The sequence below is a fragment of the Cyprinus carpio genome, chromosome B5, assembly GCF_018340385.1.
Source record: "Cyprinus carpio isolate SPL01 chromosome B5, ASM1834038v1, whole genome shotgun sequence".
In the NCBI taxonomy this organism is placed as follows: Eukaryota; Metazoa; Chordata; class Actinopteri; order Cypriniformes; family Cyprinidae; genus Cyprinus; species Cyprinus carpio.
Genome location: NC_056601.1, coordinates 15681863 through 15703025, shown reverse-complemented (window position 1 = coordinate 15703025; position 21163 = coordinate 15681863). Strand labels below are relative to the sequence as shown.

General features: G+C 34.7%; 1 protein-coding gene across 1 annotated transcript in view; it reads left to right on the top strand.

The window, feature by feature from the left end:
• Nucleotides 1–2486: 2486 nt before the first annotated feature.
• Nucleotides 2487–21163, top strand: part of slc4a4a (solute carrier family 4 member 4a) — a 53315-nt gene continuing 34638 nt past the window's right edge. Inside the window, exons 1-4 of the mRNA XM_042724603.1 lie at nt 2487–2761; nt 2917–3005; nt 7539–7612; nt 13362–13535. Coding sequence (XP_042580537.1) covers nt 2989–3005; nt 7539–7612; nt 13362–13535 — 265 coding nt within the window. The 5' untranslated portion in view covers nt 2487–2761; nt 2917–2988. The remainder of the gene's footprint in view (nt 2762–2916; nt 3006–7538; nt 7613–13361; nt 13536–21163) is intronic.

Genomic DNA, 21163 nt, shown 5'->3' with positions numbered 1-21163 from the left:
ATAAATGCAGGGCTAGTGAGCAGAAGAGAATTGTTTAAAAAACATTAAAAATCTTACTGTTAAAAAACGTTTGACTGCTAGTGTAGATAGATAGATAACTCTTATGATCTTTTAGTGAGGATGTATTAATTTTTCAAAAAGTAAATGTAAAGAAATGTATAATATTACAGATGTCTATTTAAAAAAAATGTTGTTATTCTTATCAAATATTCATTTAAAAAGTGAAAAAAGTTTCCACAAAATTATTAAGCAGCAAAACTTTTTTTAAAATAAACAATTAAGAAATGTTTCTTGAGCAGAAAATCAGTATATTAGAGTATGATTTCTGAAGGATCATGTGACCCTGAAGGCTGGAGTAATGACTGCTGAAAATTCAGCTTTAGATCACAGGAATAAATTACATTTTAAACATGTTCAATAGAAGTTATTGAAATTGCTATAACATTTCATAATATTACTGCTTTTACTGTGATTTTTGATCAAATAAATGCAAAAACAAACAAACAATTATTAAAAAAATAAAATCTTAAACATGCGCATGCATGTCTTTAGCTGAAAGCGTCTATAGCCAAAGTGCAACCCATGGTTAAATATTTGAGAATCAAAACATATTCTTAAGCTGCAAACCACATTATAACTTACTAGGTATAAATTCTTATCTATTTATGACAAGCTCAGATATATTTGTTATCGGAATGGGATTTTGTTTATGGAAGGTTTTGGTATATTTTTTTTTGTGTTGGTTTTATAAGCTTTAAAAATTCAAGCCTTTAAACAAATCAAGTTTGAGTGCTTTCACTGTAGATTTTGTGATGAAGGTGATGGTTTTTGAGTGAATGAAGTGTTTGGTTAGTGGTATGCTGATGGTTATAACAATTGGACGTAGTATTTTGAGAGCTCAGCGCTCTTACTGGAAGTTCCCCACTTTAGCAAGCTCTTAGAGAGATTTTTCAAAGACAAGAATGGATTGAAAGTTTGGTGAAGGATCTTGTGCCAAGGAAAAAAAAATGTCAAGACATCTGAGGCCTTCAAAATCACTTAGTTCACTGGTTTATTTTGCTTGCATATAAACCTGCAGATAGCTCTACACAGTATTAAATGACAGTGTTAAAAAAAATGCTACACTTTGTAGGCTATATGTCAAAGTCATAGAATATATTTGCATTCGGTTTTAAAAACATTCGCTAAGTTTAATTTCAAGGACTGCAACAGTTGTTTGATTTGTCAAGCAAGTAAATGTAATTTTACTTTTATTTTAAAATTAAAAACCCACAGCCACAGGAAATTCACAAGAGAACGCAGGGTAAATGCTAAATGTCTTTTAGCACTACAAAATGTACATCCATGAACTACAATTCTTCCAAATCAAAAACATAAATAGTATAAATGGTAAAATAATTTTATATTATATAAATTATATATTTTATGTATTCTGTTCTAATATATATATATATATATATATTCATAAGATCAACATTTTGCTCATTGGCATACAAAGCATATGGCTTTGACAGTTGCTTATAGAGAACCGATAATATATAATACCAGTAATTTTTGTCTTTGTATAATATTAGTTTGTTCCCATGAAGGAACAAGCTTAGAAATCATAAAGAATTAAGTTTTATTTATTTATTATTATTATTTTTATCTAAAAATAGCAGAAAGTTTTGCGTGAGAGTGGGTTTAGGGGTAGAGTTTGTATAGCAAATACAGTTTGTACAGTATGAAATCCATTATGCCTATGGAGAGTCCTCATAAAGCATGCTAAATGTGATTCAGACACATAGGCCTAAACAAAAGTGAAGTGAGTGGAAAGAAAAAAAAACATAAAGCATGTGCGTAAAATAAAATATGAATATTGTAAAATACATATTTTCCACTATTGTTTTGTCTGCATCATCTACCATATGAACAGCTGATGTTACAGTAAAGTCCTCTCTCTTTACACATGGCTTTTGTCCCTACAGGGGAGAGGAAAGGAATGGCTGACCTTCAAGAAAGACCATGCTCTCCAACTGAGCGGAGCGTTTAATAATGTATCATTTACTACAGTGTGTGTGTCTGTGTAACATAAACATTGTGTTCTATGGTTTCTTTTTAATCTAGCTTAAATGCTTACGGATGAAACATAATATAACATAATAACATGATGTTGTTATCTGACATGATGAAAAGAGCAGCAATTCGATACAATCAAATCTCTGCTTTCCTTTTAAAAAAGCGTATTCTGATAAGCTATTTTTTACGTTCTATCGTTCTATGAAATTTAACATAAAACATCTCACTTTATGTATTTACAATTTCTTTACTTATTTATTCTAACGTGTGTATTTCGACTTCCCTGAGTAAACTGCTGTTGGTGCGAGATTTCCACGGAAGGTGTCGCTGTGTCTCACGTGGATGTGAAGCAAGGTGCGCCGCGCGCGGAGTACCTGTTTTCATCCCACAGCCAAACTTTGGATGCGTTGATCACACGAGCGCACATTAAAGTAGTTACGCGGGTTACATGTGTTTACACTTTGAGGTGTGTATTTTCAAGTTAATGAATTGCCATTTCAAAGAGAAATTGGTGTGCCATCTTACTCAAGGTAAACGCGCATTTTAGCGCAACTTTTTGACCTCCCACTCGTGCTGTGACGTGCCTAGCAGCGGCTAGTAATAAATGTAAGGCGCAATTTGAAGCGTCCAGTTGTTCTGCTGCTTCAGCAGACGCGCGTTATCTCTGTCACATGCGGCGGAGCACATTCAGAAAGGACTGGAGGTATTTTAGATTTACTTTCTGTCACTTTTTGCTTTTTGTTATTAGAAAAAGTCATGTAGCTTACTTATTTTATTCATAAGGAGTTATTAAAACCAGTGTTGTCACTGTTTTGGGAGCGCGCAGTAACGTAACAGTTGAAACGTTTGACGTTGCAGTGCTTCCATTGATCGATCTGGACTGGAGCAGCAAACCACTGGAATACATTATCAGCGATTCATCTTACCAAAATGAGCGGCGGTAAGAGGTAAGACCCCAAAACCTGCTTCTGTATTGATCGGTTCTGTGATCAGGATTATAGTTCAGTTAACAAGTCTCCAGTTCAAAGTAGAATAGCATCTGAACCCCCTGCAACAACAGACACTGAATTTACATTAAATATAAACACTGAGTGCTGAGTCTTCAGACATGGGGCAAAACATATTCCACAACTTAAAGTAGCCTAGTTAACATCCCTACTTTTTGTCAGCATTGCCAGATAGGCTATTTATGAAAACTTTTATAAAATTAGATAAAATCGATGTCACCCTGGTCCTCTTTCCATATTTCACCTTTTGTGAGTTCAATAACATCACAGGCTCTGCTGAATTCGTTTTCGTAATTGATGATTATAATTGATGACTCATGATTTCTGCCATAGCAAGTAATGTCAACTCCATCATACAAGACATACTGTTGGATAACTATCATTATTAGTTATTAGAAACTAGAAGTACCATATGCAAAACATGGCTAATTTTGATTATAATTCAGTGCCTTTATTTTTTAGATTTTGTGACTGGTGTTAGTTATGGAAAATTGAGGATAAGACATTCTTTTGATTTTAAAGATGGTGTCAGTTCTGTATTGAAGATATGATTGGATTTATTCTGCACCCAAACATAGATAAAATGCCTCTCATGTTCAGCAGATTCATCCAAAACAATTTGTTAATACGTAAACTTATTTATACATACAGTTTTTTATCTTTGCAGCCTGTTATGTCCAATTACTCAATAAATCAGTGATACAAAATCTAAATATACAAGTTAATATTCTCTCTTCATAAATTATGGTTCTTATATCCTAATATACAATTAAATTTTTTCATTTAGATTTTTATGTGTAAAATGCTAAAGAAATCAGAAAAGAGATAATTGATCAGTCAAGCAGATTGTTATGTGTAAAATGCTAAAGAAATCAGAAAAGAGATAATTGCACTGCCTTCATTGGTAGATGAATTTGATGATTTTATTAGATTTTTTTTTTATTGATTTTAGTTTGTTTTATTTTGTGTATGTAAGTTTTGTGATTTAAGTGTGGTGTATTGTATTACTTAATTCTGTTTAGTCGTTAGTTGTTCAAGAAAGCTGATTCTTAAAAGACAGTTCACCCAATTGACACCAAAGTATTTGCAAGAACATGTGAACTCATCTGATGTGAAGGAGCTTTGTTGGTGCTTGCTGTGTCAGTGTCTGTTCTATAGGTGGCAATGAAGATTGGGGGAGAAAGAGGGATAGTTTCAATCTAAGGGGACGAGTAACAGTCAAAGTCTGATGTTAAAACAACAACAACAGCCTACTTTTAATAGAAACATTTTCCTTACCATTTGTAGGCATACTTTATGTACAAATGAGATTACTATACAAACAGGATTGTTTTGTCTGTTATATTCATACAAGTTATGAATTTTGACATTGTCCATAAAGCTGGTATTGTTGATGGTTGCTATTAACAGTCCTAACTGTGCTGTGTGTAAAGTCTAGGTGTTAGAAACATGGTCATGTCCAACCCCTCTGTTGTGTTTATTTTATTAACTGTTATATTAACCAGTCGTATTGTATTATGTTATATTTTGGCAAGTGATATGCAATATTTTATGTTTCTGTTTGCATCACAGTTAACCTACCGTATGTAGTTATTGTTTAACAGCATGTGTAAAACCAAGTGTAAAAACCCCCCCAGTGGCCTTAGTTATATAGCTTTTTAAATGGGTTTTGGTGTATAACTAACTTAACTTTTAACTTTCATAAAAGTTGAATGGCCCTTTGGATGACGCATATCTTGACATACTGTGGAGCATCACTTTGTCAGAATTGCAACATACTGTATGCACATTGGGAAAGCGTGCCTCTACCTACTTTTTTGCAAAACTCCAAAATGTACCTATACATACTATTCACTGCAGTTTCTAGCAATGAACACTAGAGGCAGTAAAAATCAATCAGTAAAGACTTATTTTTGCACAGTTCCTTGCACAGTATTATGTTATGACCTCAAAACACTTAACATAGTGCATGATCTGTGAACTGATACATATTTACGTTTGTATCACAGTATCACAGTTCCAATTGTATGACTTTTCTGACATCGTAAACTTGATCAGTAGCTCACCTGGTACAACAATGCACTTGTGATGCTGAGCACCGAAGCACAAATTCCATGAAACACAAGTCATGATAAAAGAGACATGTAGAAGCAATCTAAAATGACATAGTTGATTTAGAAAATGCGATTTTATCTCACTTATACTTATGTTAACACTATTGGATCATTTTAGGATAGGGTTTAGTGTACAGGTGGTATGTTATTTTCAAATGTGATAGAGCATTAACATTTTAGCACCACTAACCAGAAATTTCACTTCCGAAGTGTTGCGATACATATAACAGCGAATGTAATAACCTTTTGCCAGATTTACATTCACATTTTATATAAATCTGAACACACTGTTGAACACACTTTGAAAGTGTTATGAAATGTGCAAGAAGCAATGTAATATCATTTTGCTGAAATCTCACCACAGGCACATTTTTTTTTTCAATGAGCCTGGGTTGCAGAATTGAGTGGTTAAACTTGGCATCTTTTCAGCATGCTTGATTGCATCTAGTTGAGATATGCAGTGAAACGAGCTCTATCCTTCCTGTTTGTGTTTACATCTTGGTTTGTATTTATTTCTTGTAAACATGTAATGAGCCCATAGAGGAAATCATTATCTAAAGTGTGTTCTCTGGGCATTCAATATTTTTAATGTATTTTAGAAGTGAAAAGCATCCTATTATCAAACCTGTAAAGATGATTGTGATCTGAACAAATAACATCACATCCATTTACTGCAGACTTTTAGTCACACCTTTATTCCTGAAAGAGAAGGTCAGTGCCTGAATTGTTTCGGTCTGTTTCACTAAAGTGACAAAGAGCAGTCACACCTTGCTTGAAGCAAAAATCTTTATTCCTAGAGGGCAAATGGCTACATACTTCCCCAGATGCAGCTGTAAAGTTAGCTACATACTGTAGAGTTTACAGCATACCTTTTATATGGAGAGTCTCAATGAAGAATTTAAGCCATTAAATCTTTCATGTATTAATGGACATGGAAGCATTGTCTTCTAACAACATACTCTTAAGGCAACTTAATTGCCAAACTAATCACTCTTAAATCATTGTGATATTCACTATGTTGCTATTGCTTAATTTTACTATGTAGTAAAAGCAGAACATGTCAGATTCATGTCGTACATAAGCCTATGCAGAGTTGACTTCTCTAATAAACTCCAGTGATATACCTGACTTTATTAAAAAAAAAAATCTGTAAGGAATAGCATACCACCTCTTCACTTATTATTGAAAAATGTCAAACAGGAAATGAGTTCATTTCAGCCCTGCTATGGATCTTTATCCTCCTCATTGCAGTCATCCAGTACATTGGACAAATTTGTTTGAGTTTTTCTTGTTTTGTTTTTGGTCTGCTTAGACATTTAATTTAATTTAATTTAATTTAATTTAATTTAATTTATTTTAATTTAATTTAATTTAATTTAATTTAATTTAATTTAATTTAATTTAATTAAAAAATATATATATTTTTTTATTTTTTAACTTTTACTTCAGCATTTTACATGCAGTACACGCTGTAAATGTGCAGTGCTTCTATTTATTCTCCACATTCTAGACATCCTAAATATTGGGCAAATTTGTCTCAAGTCCTACATAATATTTTTATAACTTACATATTTTCTGCAATGCAAGTTGCTTTTTTAAATCTGAAACATGATTTCATTTATATTCTAAAGCAACCATTAATTTCACATGGTTTCTAAATGTAATAATAAATCAATGCAATACTTATCTGGAAGGTTTTTTTTCTCAACAATAAAATTTTGACCTGGTGTGACTACAGTCAATGTGAACTGTTTTTAGGAAAATACAGTAAACATTTTTTATTTGTAAAGTTTCCTATTTCAGGACAGATTAAGTTATGTTCCATTATTGATCTAATGTGAGAAAGGCATATAATGCCTCATAATCACTTGAGTATAATAGACCAGCTGGAGAAATCCGATTGTCATAAATAGTGTTTGAGACCATGCTCAGTGTTTATTCCACCCACATGTAACATGTTGTATTAGCATTAGTATCGCTCATTAGTTGATCTGAAATCTGTGTGTGGCAGCACGGCTCACACCTCCTGGACATCAGACTCAATTAGCATCTTGCTAGGCTGCCCAGCCCATCCCCCATAGACCAGATTACCCTCCCATTGTCTACCTGACCGCTCCTGCGTCCCTTCAAAGGCAGCACTCAGAAAAGGACCGTGGCCCATAAGTTGCACCGCACATCTACTAACCAGGGCTGGATCCAGAAACAAAGACTTCCCCCTTGTTAGCGTTACCTGCTAACCTGGGAACATGTCTAGTACTAGCAGAAACACGCTGCAAGTGAATGAGCCTCGCTGATATGGCTCCACGTTGTCTTTAGAAGAGAAATGTGAGCAGTCTTTCTTTCTCTTTTACTACTACAGGATGGAGGATGAGGCTGTGCTGGACAGAGGGGCCTCGTTACTCAAACACTTATGTGATCAGGAAGAAGTTGAAGGTAAGTATCTCATTGTATTTTTTATACTAAAGTCACTTTTTGATTTGGATTGTGAGCTAAAGTTTGAAATCTAGGAAATGTCTGTTATTGTGAAGTCATTTGGATTTTGCTTTGATACAGTTAGATTTTAGTGTTATAATTAGTATTATTTCTTTAGGGTGATGAAGATGTAGGGCACAAATACTACGTGACTTTGTGTTTACCTTGCCAGCTTCCTTCCGGTCCAAATATAGATTTAAGTGCGTACTAGTGTGTGTTGTTTATCAGAATGAAGTTTAAAAGCATGTTTAGGAAATAACTTTAAAGACCTTTTTTTTTTTTTTATTTAATAAATGAAGTCAGACAGCTAGAATCAGAATAAGATATTTGTCCTGGTGAAGCTTGTATTATACAAAAACTAAATAAAAATATAAAAAACAAGACATGCATAATAAAATAAACGAATAATCAAATAAATATGTAATTATTTGTAATAATGTAATAGCTACATCAGTATAATCTGTTATTGTGATTAATTCAAGGCTTAATATAAAAGCACAATGACTAATAGGTCCTCAACAGGTGTCTGAGCTACATACTGCAGATATCTTTTGCTTTTGAATGATAGCAGGGAGGAGAGATGGACCTGTGTTTCATCTTCTCTCTTTTTTCAATTTACATGACTTTAAGCTTTTTTATTTTTATAATTTAGGTGAGTTGAAATGTTACTTTTATTTTTCTTTTTGCTTTTTATACTTTTCTTATTTTAGTTATTTGAGTTATTGTTTGCGGTTTTGTTTTAAAATGATTCTATTGCAGCGGCATGCTATCACCGGTATGACAGGATGTGCAAAAGCCGCTCAAAAAAAAAAAAAAAAAAAATATTCCCTCCTCACTTGATTTAAAGGGGTTTTAGTCTGATTAAAATGCTAGTAGCAGGATTATAAAATGATTAGATGTTATTAAGATCATTTGATAAAATGAAGAGAGTGTGCCATATGTTTGAGATCATTTTACTTTGTTGACTGTTTTCTATCCCGGCATGGAGACCGCTGAACGCGCCTCTTTAAATGGTTTTGTGGTGCTCGTTGTTTTAAAACACAACTGCAATGTTTTCAACTGACATTATGACATTTAAAATAAAATCATCCCAAACATAGGCCTAACTGTGGCGTGTGTGGCTGTGCTGCACAGTCAGAGAACCACTTCCATCAGCGCTGCTGCAGCAAAACACACTGCCTTTTTTATCATTGAAATTTATGGTGAGGGGGCACGTGCATGCTCGGTTTTTTTTTGTTATTGGATTTTAAGTGGAGTTTTTAACATTCAAAGTGAAGCCAAATAATATATATATTTTTTTATATTTGATACAATCACACCGGTGTGATTAGATCCTTCAGTGCGGCACAGCATCAGCTGCTAAATCTAAATATGTGTTCGCTGGCTGGTGCTGAGCCGGAGACAGACGTGTTTGTACAGCGCTGCATGATAACCAATCACACACGATTCTGTTGAGCTAATGAATGCAGTGGCCAATAAGATGAGTCATTGCTTCATTTCCTGATACAGTTAGCATGTTTGTAATTGTTTTGAATAAAAAGGAAAAATTAATAAATAAAACACTTTTTGGAGTAAGATATAATCTTATATATAATAAAGTGTTTACTTTCATTTGTACACACTCACAATAAAAGATTTGTGCTCTTGTAAAATAAAGCAAACAAACAGAATGCGCGTTGGCATCCTTTTTTTTTACATGAACTTATGGAGTGCCGCCACACTTCTGTTTTAAATTTGTTATCTTTATTAAGTCGGATATATATATATATATATATATATATATATATATATATATATATATATATATATATATATATGTGTGTGTGTGTGTGTGTGTGTGTGTGTCCTAGGCTAGTTAGGTCCATGCAGAAACTTGCATGCAGAAACGATGCTCGGCGTCACCGTTTAGTGACATCATTGAATTTTCCAGGAAAACGTATCGTCAGTGTCGGCCACAGCACCTTTTAATTGCTGTTTTGAATCCAGCATTTATTTATTTACAAATTATAAGCTCTGATTATGACAAGTGTGGTATAAAAGCTTTGTTTATTAGAGGAATAATTGGTTAGCTGGAAAATGTTACATCGCGACCATGCTTTTGGATGCATTCCAGCCCATAGCCTACATTTACCTTTGTTCTTATTTGCCCGACCATGGTTGCTTTAATCGATTGCATCTCTTATCGACAGTTAATCCATCATCGATTAATCATTGACATCCCTACTTCACAGTCATTCAAAAATTTGGTGCTGGTAAGATTTTTTACAATTATTTCTGAAAGAAGTCTCTTATGCTCACAAGGTAGGATCAAAAATACAGTAAAACAATAATATTGTAAATACAATGTAAACAAACTGTTTTCTATTGTAGTATATGTTAAAATGTCATTTCTTCCTGTGACACAAAGCTGAATTGTCAACAGCCTTTACTCCAGTCTTCAGTGCCACATGATCCTTCAGAAATCAGATCCACAGATCCTAATATGCTGATTTGCTGCTCATATTATTATTATCAATGTTGGTGCTTAATGTTCTTGTGGAAACCGTGAAACTTTTTTTTTTTTTTTTTTAGATTCTGTGATAAATAGAATGTTCAAAAGAACAGCATTTACTTAAAACAGAAATCTTAAAACATTATAAATGTCTTTACTGTTAATTTGTATCAATTTAATGCATCTTTATTGAATGAAAGTATTCATTTCATTAAAAAAAATACAATAAATCTTGCTGACCCCACACTTTTGAATGGAAGTACAATGAAAAGAACATTAGTCTTAGAAATCAGTAATTTGGATTTTGGTGTACACTGAAATGAAAGTTAGTTTTAGAAATCACAGAATGAAATGTTGGATTGAGAGCCCATATGTGGCAGTTCTTTTAGGCAGAGCTTTATTAGCAGCTATATTAGCATGCAAAGTGGTGTGTTGCTATCTTCTGTACTTGTACTCTCCATCTCAACAGCTCTGTTACTGCGGTAACACAAGTTGCTCAGATGTTGAAGCCCATAGGGCTCAGCCAAATTCAGGAAATACGCTTTATCCAGTGACGAATTGCGTGCCACTCCAATTCAGGCCTCTTTCTATGGTCGAATAGAAAAGGGTTCCTCCGAAAGAACAGGAAGCTTGGCACAAAGCTGGCTCGACAATCTGTGGTTCCTCCCTCCCTCTTACCTCTCCCTTTCCTTCTCTTAGTCCTTGCTCTTACTCCCTTTTCCTTATTTTGCTCTCGCCCATCCCAGCATAGGTGGGATCCTTATTCATAAATGGTTCTTGATGATCTTTCTGCACCATTTTTTTATTAAAAACAAGCAAAGAAAATGTCAAAATGTCAACAGTTTGCAATAAGTTTCCAGAAATTTTGCAGAAAAGAGACTAGATGTGCCCTGCAGTGGGCCGATTTGACTGATTCTTAGCTTTGGACAAACAGGCAGATAATTAAGTCACTTCCTCAACCTTTCAGAATACAGTATAGGATGTACCGAATATTCTTCAGTTTTATGCAAATCAGAAATACAACTAATAGAATAACAGATCTCTGTCATGGCCAAAAATAAATGCAAAAAAAAAAAAAAATAGTTGTGTTTGACACATGAAAACTGTAACAATGTATCTTACAATATAACATGATGTAACCTCGCTCTCACTTGAAATGTGTCCCCACATCAAGTCCTTGAATTTGAGGGTATTGGACCTGGAAAGTCCTTGAAAGGTCCTTGAATTTGAAGTTAATAAAGGTGTGGGAACCCTGTATTGAGATGCGCTCTGTAACCCTATCACTGCTTTTCATAAAAATCTTATGAAGTATTAAAATTCAGTGCATCAAATGAGAATCTTTTTTGTTTTGGTTCCATAATAAATTGCTTTACTTAAAGGCAGGTGTTGGTTGAACACTGACTCTTAACATTAAATTTAGGCTTAACTGTATTGCATAGCACACTGTGCTAATGTAAATTGATTATTTGACAATTTATGCCATGTTAGAATTTTTAGATAATTGCCTGGTTAATTAAAGATCTCAGTTCAGTTGTAGCATTAGCCTGGAGAAGCTTAGAATTCTCAGAATGAAACATGAAGTTTTAAAAATGTTACACAGTTAACAGTGTTGGGATGTAGCTTTAACAGATGGAAATCTTGTGACTGAGGGAGAGACATGGAAAGTGTCTGTATGATATGGATCTAAACACTGGACGTTCCGCACTACCTGCTAGCTCTCTCAGCCAAAATATTTAGTTTGACAGTCTGCTGCAAACCCCTCCGGTGGAGTCCACCATTTCCTGCATAAATTGAGTTGAGGAAGTCATGCAGTTTATTTGAGTTTTTACTCAGGTTATATCATATTTTTTAACCAATAGGCCACAAGCAAACAGTGGGCATCCAGCTCCTGACCTTAGTGACACTACGCATTATTTATCTTACAGATGCTGAACTGAGTTGTTGCAGGATGTTCACATGGCTTGTGTTATCTTGACAGTAGGGAGCCGTTTATCTCATGACAACAACAATGTTAGGACTGACATTATTGTATTTACTTGGCTTGGATTGAGTCGGTTAGTTCTGTATGAGTTTATCTACGTCATCAAGAGCCTTTTAGATATACTGAGGGGAATTCACTCAGAATGAGCTGCAGCCACTGATAGTGTTGTTATTGCAGATGTTGCCTGTGATGTGTTCGCTTCTGATTCACTAAAGGAATAATGCAAATTGTTTATCATTCCACCATTCTGTCACTTGATTTGTCTCTAAAATTTTAAATGCCAAAAGTCTGGATAGGCCTATATCCCAAGTTCCAACACTGTTCTACATTGTTCAGTTATCATTCGATAAATAACAATTGAAAACTAAAATATCAAACGTAAAGACTTGTTTTAATAAATTAATAAATTAAAAATAAAATTTAATAAAAATTAAATAAAAAAAATAATTATTATTATTATTATCAACAAGAAAAGAATCACTGGGTTAAAATAAATAATTTATTAATTTTAACCCAGTGATTCTTTTCTTGTTGATAATAATAATAATAATAATAATAATAATAATAATAATGTACTATATATATATATATATATTATTTATATATTTTTTTTTTTCTTTCTTTTTTTCTTTCTTTTAAAAGGATGCATTTAATTGGTCAAAAAGTGTCAGTAAACACATTTTAATTGATAGAGACAATTTCTATTTCAAATAAATTCTTCTCTAAAAACTTTCTCTTTTCTCCTAAACTTTCTATTCATCAAAATATCCTGGAAAAAGTATCATGGTTTCCACAAAGATACTGAACAACACAACTTTTTTCAACATTGATAGTAATAGGAAATGTTTGTTTAGCACCAAATCAGCATATCAGAATGATTTCTGAAGGATCATTTATATTTTAAAATGAAAAGCAGTTATTTTCAGTCTATAATATTAGTTCACAATATTACTGTTTTTACTGTAGTTTCAAATGAATGCATGCGAAAGTTCTTTCAAAAATCTTAAAATATATTACCAACCCCTGTCTTTTGAATAGTAGTGTATATTCTTTGAAAATAATTATTGTCAGGAAAACAAATCTTGTTATATGGCTATTTAAATATTAATACTGAAGAACTAGACAAGAATATTGATGAATTTTTTTAAGCTAAAGTTTTTTTTGTGTGTAACTTATGCTTTGTTTGGTGTCATGTGAACTTAACAGCCTGACCTGTCATCTCAATTTGACCTTCTCAGGTCACCGCACCATATACATCGGTGTGAATGTACCTAAGAGCTACCGGCGACGGAGACGTCATCGCCGACGCACCAGCCACAAGGACAGAAAGGAGAAAGTGACTGAGAACGCTTCGGACAGGTCGGATGCAGAGAACAATGAGGAGGCCAGCAACAGCATCCTCAAACCACTCAGTAAGCGCTTGCCAAAGAGCCGTCAGTTCACATTAATGCTGAGGGCTCCTTCATAGAGCCAGTCACAAACACACACATGCACACACAGTCACATACACACACAGCTACTAGCCAAGGCTGCTGCTGACTCTACTTAGTCAGAACAGATATCCAGAGCTGCCTAGCCAGCGGATGAGTGTGTTTAGACAGACAGGGACTAAGGCCCCTGCGTGTAAGTAATAACCATCCAAATGGGTCATGATTGCCTGATGTGAGCCGCTGGAGGAGGGAAGTATGTGTGTCTCTGAGATTTCTAATGGTGAAGGATTATACGCCCAAGGGAGGATCACTTAGGAGGTGTTTCTGTTGATTTGGATGCCAGGACTTTGAGTGCTCTCTAATGATGTGATAGCTGAAAGGGAGAATGAGGAGGAAGAGAGGAGGTAAAAGGGATCGCATAAGCGAGGGAGAGGCAGACACGGAGAAAGAACATCATGATTCCAAGGTCATATGAGGAAAATGTTGCCCTAAAATCGTATAGTGGTCATGTAGACTTATTTTCAGAAGTCAAAGTCAAAAAATTGTGAATTATTTACTAATCAAAGAAAATCATCATTTACTCGGCATCGTGACATTGATGTTATTTTTTCTTTAAAACTTTCTTTACACAGAATTTTTGCCATACTAACACCGTGTCCGAACTACACGTGACGTGACATGATTTCAGCCAAAAGCAATTTGGTTGTCCTTGTCCACTCCAAATGCGACGCGACAAAATCTATCAAATATCACAGCCAATCAGAAGCATGTGTAGGCGGGCTCTTTCTGGAAGCGCACTGCACTTGCAACGAAATTGAAAAGTTAAATCTAAATCATAAATATTAAACCTTTTTAACATTATTAAATGTACATAACTTTGTTATGGAATACACTTGTTGGTTCAATTTTAGAGTTCAGTTTTAACGTTTTTGCTTTCATTGATTTTCTAAGGTAAACTATTTATTGTTGCTTTCAGTATGGCTATAAGGTCACACAAAATGATATTTAAACTCATATTAGACATGTTTAACTTTGGATAAAGCACATAATTACCTGAGATTGTCTACTGTAATATAGTTTGTGTTCCAACTGTGACATTGCAGAAATAAAAACGGTTTCTAAAATAGAAATTTTGCATGTTGCCGTCGCGGCTAGTTAGGACAACAACCCAGATTAACATGGAAAAGATGCCTTTTATTGCGTCGCATTGCTTCACGTGTAATTAGGACATGGTGTAGGACTTTTTATAGGATAGACTTTATGTTTATAGTGAGTACAGGTGTAATTTTTATATTTGATTTGTACGCTATATTTTAAGCTTACCTTCACCTCAACCTATAGTGTGCAGGTTTGACGCGAGCAGCAACCTCCCGCTCTCATCGACTGGCTGCTTGAGGCTGGCTGCAAAAGGGAGTCAATCCCATAGACTCCTCATGTTAAAATGCCCAACTTTACAGCAGAAAAAAACATGTTTACAGCCTGGTGCCAAACATTTTTTTGGTCTATATAGCTAATTTTGCCCTTCATGACAACTGTGAGGGGGGTGAATTTTTTTATAACTCATCCGTTTAAATTATATTAAGCCTTAAAGTTCTGCATAATTAAGGGCGTGGGCACTTGAGTGACAGGTGGATTGCCACTGCTGACAATGCCGACGCGCTAGGTGGGCATGGCTTCAGCAACCAGCTCCCGCCTTTTTGCCCATTTTCGATTATCCGGGAGAGTCGCGCGGTGACGTGCTGCCAAGATGGCGATGGCCCGCTCTGCACACTTTGAGCTTCAAAAACACTCTTCAGAAGTCTATGGGTGACGTCACGGATACTACGTCCATGTTTTTATACAGTCTATGGTTTGACGTCATGATTTCTGGTTACAAGACACTTGAGAACTAAAGACGTTTGATGGTGTGTTAGATTTGAGAGACACTTTGTTTAAATTTTTTTCTGTGTGCCACTGCAGACATAACAGCATAGGGGTTTTGGAACGACATGTGGTTGAATAAATAATCACACCGTTTTGGCTGATTTATTCTTATAAATTCTTAAATCTGCTGAGGTTTTAGTACAGTTTTCTGCGCTGACTCCGCACAAACCCAGTTATTGACCTTTAACTTATTCAGCTCCTAATGGAAACTCAAGTGCTGCCAAGCTGAATGCAGAACTTGACAGTGATGTGGACCCAGAGCTTAGCTGACCTACCATCTCTGGGATTTCAGTTCATCCTCTGAATGTCCTTCATCAAAAAACATGGTTTACAATAGACTTTACAGTAAGGTCCCATTAGTTAATTTGTTATCTAACATTAATTAAAAATGAATAAGACTTTGTTGCAGTATTTATTAATCTTTGTTAATGTTAATTAATAAAAATACAACTGTTCATTGTTAGTTCATGTTAGCTCAGCATTAAATAATATTAGCAGATGCAACTTCGGATTTTAATAATGTACTACTTAATAAATGTTAAAATTAACATTAAGATGAATAAAAGTATTTTTCATTGTTATCTTATGTAATTGACTGTTGTCAAATGTAACCTTATCTTTAAGTGTTACCATTTTAGTAGGAACACATTAACACATTAACAATTTTAAAATAATTTGTTACATTATCTTTAAAGCTGAGGTTTTTCATTTTTTTAAAATACTTTCTCCTATCGTAGTTTAAGCACACAACTATAAGTAAGCCATTTGTGGATCAGTCTGATGAGTCAACTTTTCTGGCTCAATTAATGGTGTGAGTTTGGGGCGGGATTTCCTGTTTTTTTTGGCATTTATACAGCAGAGGTTTAAAATGGAGAGTGAACTTTCATATATTTCATTACACAAAGAATCTGGCCATTTTTGAATATGTATATTACCTATATGTTGTTTAAATGGCAGAATTCTCCACATATATTGTCTGCTTTTCCAATGAAAGGGATTTTTTGATGGAAATTGATATAGTAATGCTGAAGATTAGGGCAGGCACACATGTAACAATGTCCTGGCTCCTTGCCTTTCGACCCTGGGCAGTGTGAGTGCTGACCTTTGTCTGTAGATGGATTACTTCCTGATTGTTATCCCTTTTCCGGATGTATGTTTGTTAGTATCAATCTTCCTCTTTATAGGCTGAAACAAATAACACAGTAAATCTCCTTTAAATGTGAACAGTATGAGGTAAAAAATAATTTGCCAGCAGGAAATGTTCTAAATGTGCTCATTTCCCTGCTTCTTAAAGGAATAGTTCACCAAATAATGAAAATTTGGGGATTATTTGTCATTCCTAACCTCTATGATTTGTTTCTGTGGAATACAAAAGGTGAATTTTTCAATTTTCTATTCAGCAGGCCTATAATAAAAGTAAGTGAGCACGGGGACTGTAAATCTCCAAAATAACAAAAAAGGAATGTAAAAGTTGTCCATATGACTTGAGACTTTATGAGAGAAGTAGCAACGTATGATTTTTATACATATTGTTCTTTGGAATCACATCTACTCAATGAATTGTGAATTTACAAAACTGGTCATGATGATCAGACCGGTTTTTGAGTTTGACTCGCTGACTTAATGATCTGGTTAAGAGCCCACCGGAGGGGAAGATTATCTGTCAATAAAAATTACATTTCAAGTCTTCATCTGGAAAAGCTTTCATATAACTTCAAAGTACATAAACGTACAGTAGCTGACCAGTCATATGGACCTCTTTTGTTGTAATTTTTGAAGATGGAAAGCTCCAGGCCTCCATTTATTGTATTTTCATGTAAAAGTCATGCCGATTTAAGATTACATAAAAATGAGTAGTTAATGCTATAATTTTATGTTGTTTTAAACTGGCCTTGTTTTTAGGGGAATTCTACTAATTCCACTTCAGTGCTCTTAAGCTGCCCGTCACCCTCTAGTATATTTACTGCTGAAGAAAACTCCTTTTCTTATTCCTTTCTGCCTCCATCCAGAAACATGTCTTTGTGCCTCCTATTGAGCACTGTGGTTCATTTTAATGTGTCCAAATATAGGTGGGAAACTCTCCTCTATGTTGTGTGAGAGATTATTGCTACTGATCTGATGTGTGTTTACAGTTAGAAGCAACTGGTTGTTGTTTTCAGAGTTTTTATTCAAAGCATTTCTCTTTTCGTCTGTTTAGAAGAAAAATTTCTCTCACATGATGTGGAGATTCCTTCCAGTGCAGTCAATTTTTAGAAGACACTACATTAGAGAACCAGTCAGTTGTGACTTGTAAAACTTATTTTTAGTTTTTAGAATTGGTGTTCTGTCCCTTCTCTCTATGGTTCCTGCAAATGTTTAAATTTCATCAGTGGGAGCCAGTCAGACCCTCTGCTGAGTAGGACGTCCCTCAGGAGATCTCTTAAACCCAGAGGCAGGAGGGCAGTGCACTGTAATCCTCTCAACTACAGTTATTCTCTCTCTCCAGTGTAGGTTATAATTAGTTAATCTAACCTTCTTCCTAAGTCCAACCCCCATATGTGATCACCAGCTATAATAAGTCTGTATTTTCTTGACTAGTTAGCTAATATCGGAGGTGAACAAAATGACGGTCTCCTTGCCTTTACAATGGTGATATTGGATAATCCAGGTCTGCACGTGGATGTTGAAATACTGTTTAGTTGAGTGTTATTTTGGCAGGATTATCACATTCTAGTGTGTATATGTTTGTCAGCTTTGTTTATGAGTATATTGGGTAGCAGTTGAACATGTATTGACGTGTAGAGAGCGTCGGGACATGCTGCTTCCTCTGACTGTGCTTTGGGGGATGTTTGGGATTAAACGTGCTTATAGCTGACCACATGTCAACCCACACACTTTATTCCCAATGACCAGGAAGTGACCAGATCACATAAGGATATGTGTGAATACAAATAGACCAACACTGTGGATCATCAGTACTTTGGTGTAATAAATGCAGATTGTAAATGCTGTCTGAAAAAAAAAAAACAATTTATTCACTTTTTGATCTGCTATAATTAGTCTTAGTGACCATATTCACAATAAAAAATAAAATAAAAAAGGACACAATTTTTCATAAAATGTTATGGATTTTATTGATTTTGTCAAGAAAATTTATTAATTGCCACTAGTAGATTCAGTTCCTTACATGTAGACTAAAAGTCAATAAGCATTTTTTGAAAGAAAATAAATGTGAAAAAGATTTTTATTTTATTATTATTTTTTAATCAAATAAATGCAGAGTTGGTAAGCATTAGAGAATCTTTTAAAAACAACTTTTGAACAGAAGAGTAATTAAAAAAAAATATGGGCAGATATTTGGGATCATATCTGTTGCTATATTGTAAATTTTAGCACGTGCAAAAATTGGAACATGTTGACCAATCAGAATCCAGCATTTGTTTGATAAAGTTAATTATTTACTTTTTCAGCAAGGACAGAAACACGGGACATGTTTAAGTGCTTTGGTGACTGACTTCTCAATTCTTTATTAGTCTCTCAGGGCTACCATTATGGAATCCCTCTCAAAACATCAGTTGTTAGTCAAACCCAAATGAATTCCTGGCCCTTTGTTGACTCTGCTCTAATCCTGACAGGATCAAGACTTGAAATTAATTTTTAGATAACAAAAGAGTGATTTCACCAAATTTGAATTGTATCTATGGAAATCAACACAAATAGTTTTGTGAATTTTAAGTGTTTTTTTGTGCTGAAATATTGAGGCAGATATTTAAAAAAAATCTATGGTAAATTTCTCCAGAGGTATGTGGAGTGACAGGCAAGTACAGGAGTCACAGAGTGTTAAGTGGCCCAATCGAATCATGTCCTCATGAAAAAGGGAGAAGAGACATAAGGGTACTGGTGATACTGCTTATCTGACTGGGACTTAGGCACTGACAGCTTCATAATCACATACTTAATAACAAACATAACCTGTGCTAGAAAATGAAACCAATAAAGGGTAAGAAAAATACAATCTGAAGAGGAATATGAAAACTCAGGCAGATAATTTGTCATTTGTGCTTTTATTAAGCTTAGGCTTGTCCCTAACAGCTATCAGAATCATTAGGATGTGGACGTTTTCCATGAAGTGGGAAAGTCAGTGTGATGACAGTGGTAGTTGTACTCTGGTGGAGTTGGGTATCAGTTACTGTCAGGAAGTCAGTAGGAGATGGCAGGGGAGGCAGTCAAGTGAAAGAACAATAGATTTTCTGAATAAAACTCTTGTGCCTCAAACAAAAGACAAGAGCCACTCATCACAGGCATGTGACGCCTCAAATGTGTTTAATCACTGTTGTGCTCCTCACTGCTGGACAGATGTGAACACACAGTAGTGGTGGCCTACATTTGACTTTGTTCTCACAGGCTTACGGTTTCTTCTGAACACAAAAGCCTGAGGAAACATCACACTTGACATATCAAGTTGGTCTTAAATCTACTCCAAATTAAATATTTATTGAACGTACAGTAAAGCAAAGCGTTGAAACTATTATAAGAGTTTGATAATGGATAAGAACTTTGCTTAAAGACCATATTGCAGATCTTTTTAGAAATTAGCATTAAAGGCACAAATCCTATGTTTTTATTTCGAAAATTATTATTTAAACTATAATACACTATATTAAAGGGATTAAAGGGAAAATTTTGTCATTAATCACTTACCCCATGTCGTTCCATACCTGTAATAGCTCCGTTCATCTTCGGAACACAATTTAAGATATTTTGGATAAAAACCGGGAGGCCTGTGACTGTCCCATAGACTGCCAAGTAAATAACAGTGTCAAGGTCCATAAAAGGTATGAAAGTTGTTGTCAGAATACTCCATCTGCCATCAGACATGCAATTTGGGTTATATGAAGCAACAGGAACAATATTTGTAAGCAAAGAAAAAAAAATAACGACTTTATTTAACAGTTCCTTTACTTTAATACCTTTTATGGACCTTGACACTGTTATTTACTTGACAGTCTACGGTGCAGTCACAGGCCTCCCGGTTTTTATCCAAAATATCTTAAATTGTGTTCCGAAGACGAACAAAGCTTTAACGGTTTAGAACGACATGGGTGTAAGTGATAAATAACAAAATTTTCATTTTGGGGTGGAGTATCCCTTTAATGTTTTTATTTCTAGCTTCTGTTTTATCAAGTGCTTTCTTCTGTCAGATATCTTTTTAACCTTGTTTTATTTTTTTTTACTTACCCTGACCCTACTCTTAAGACCACAAGTTAGTGTACATCCCAGTCGGAAGTTGACTTGAAATCCTCTTTGTGTCTTGATATGTGGTGAGTGGTGTGTTTCTGCCAAGCATCTGTTGCTAGGAGTAAATACAAAAGACTGCCTTGTAATAGACACTCTTATTGTGCCAGTAAACTAGTGAGGTGTACATCTGCTCCTCTGAGGCTTACAATTGAAATGTTAAATATTTTATAGCTATTCATCAACATTCAGTGTTTTCTCACAAGGGTTCTTTTTCAAACTCTTTTGGTGAGCCAAACCTCTTAGAACTAAAATATTTACTTAAAGTACCCCCTGAGATTTTAAATTCCTAAATATGTTCCAAGTGCATGTTAAACTGTTTGTGAGACGCAGCATTTACTATGAAACTTCACAGTATTCTAAGCTGTGCATTTGTAAATGAACACAGTGCTGCTTCACTTTGTACCATGCAG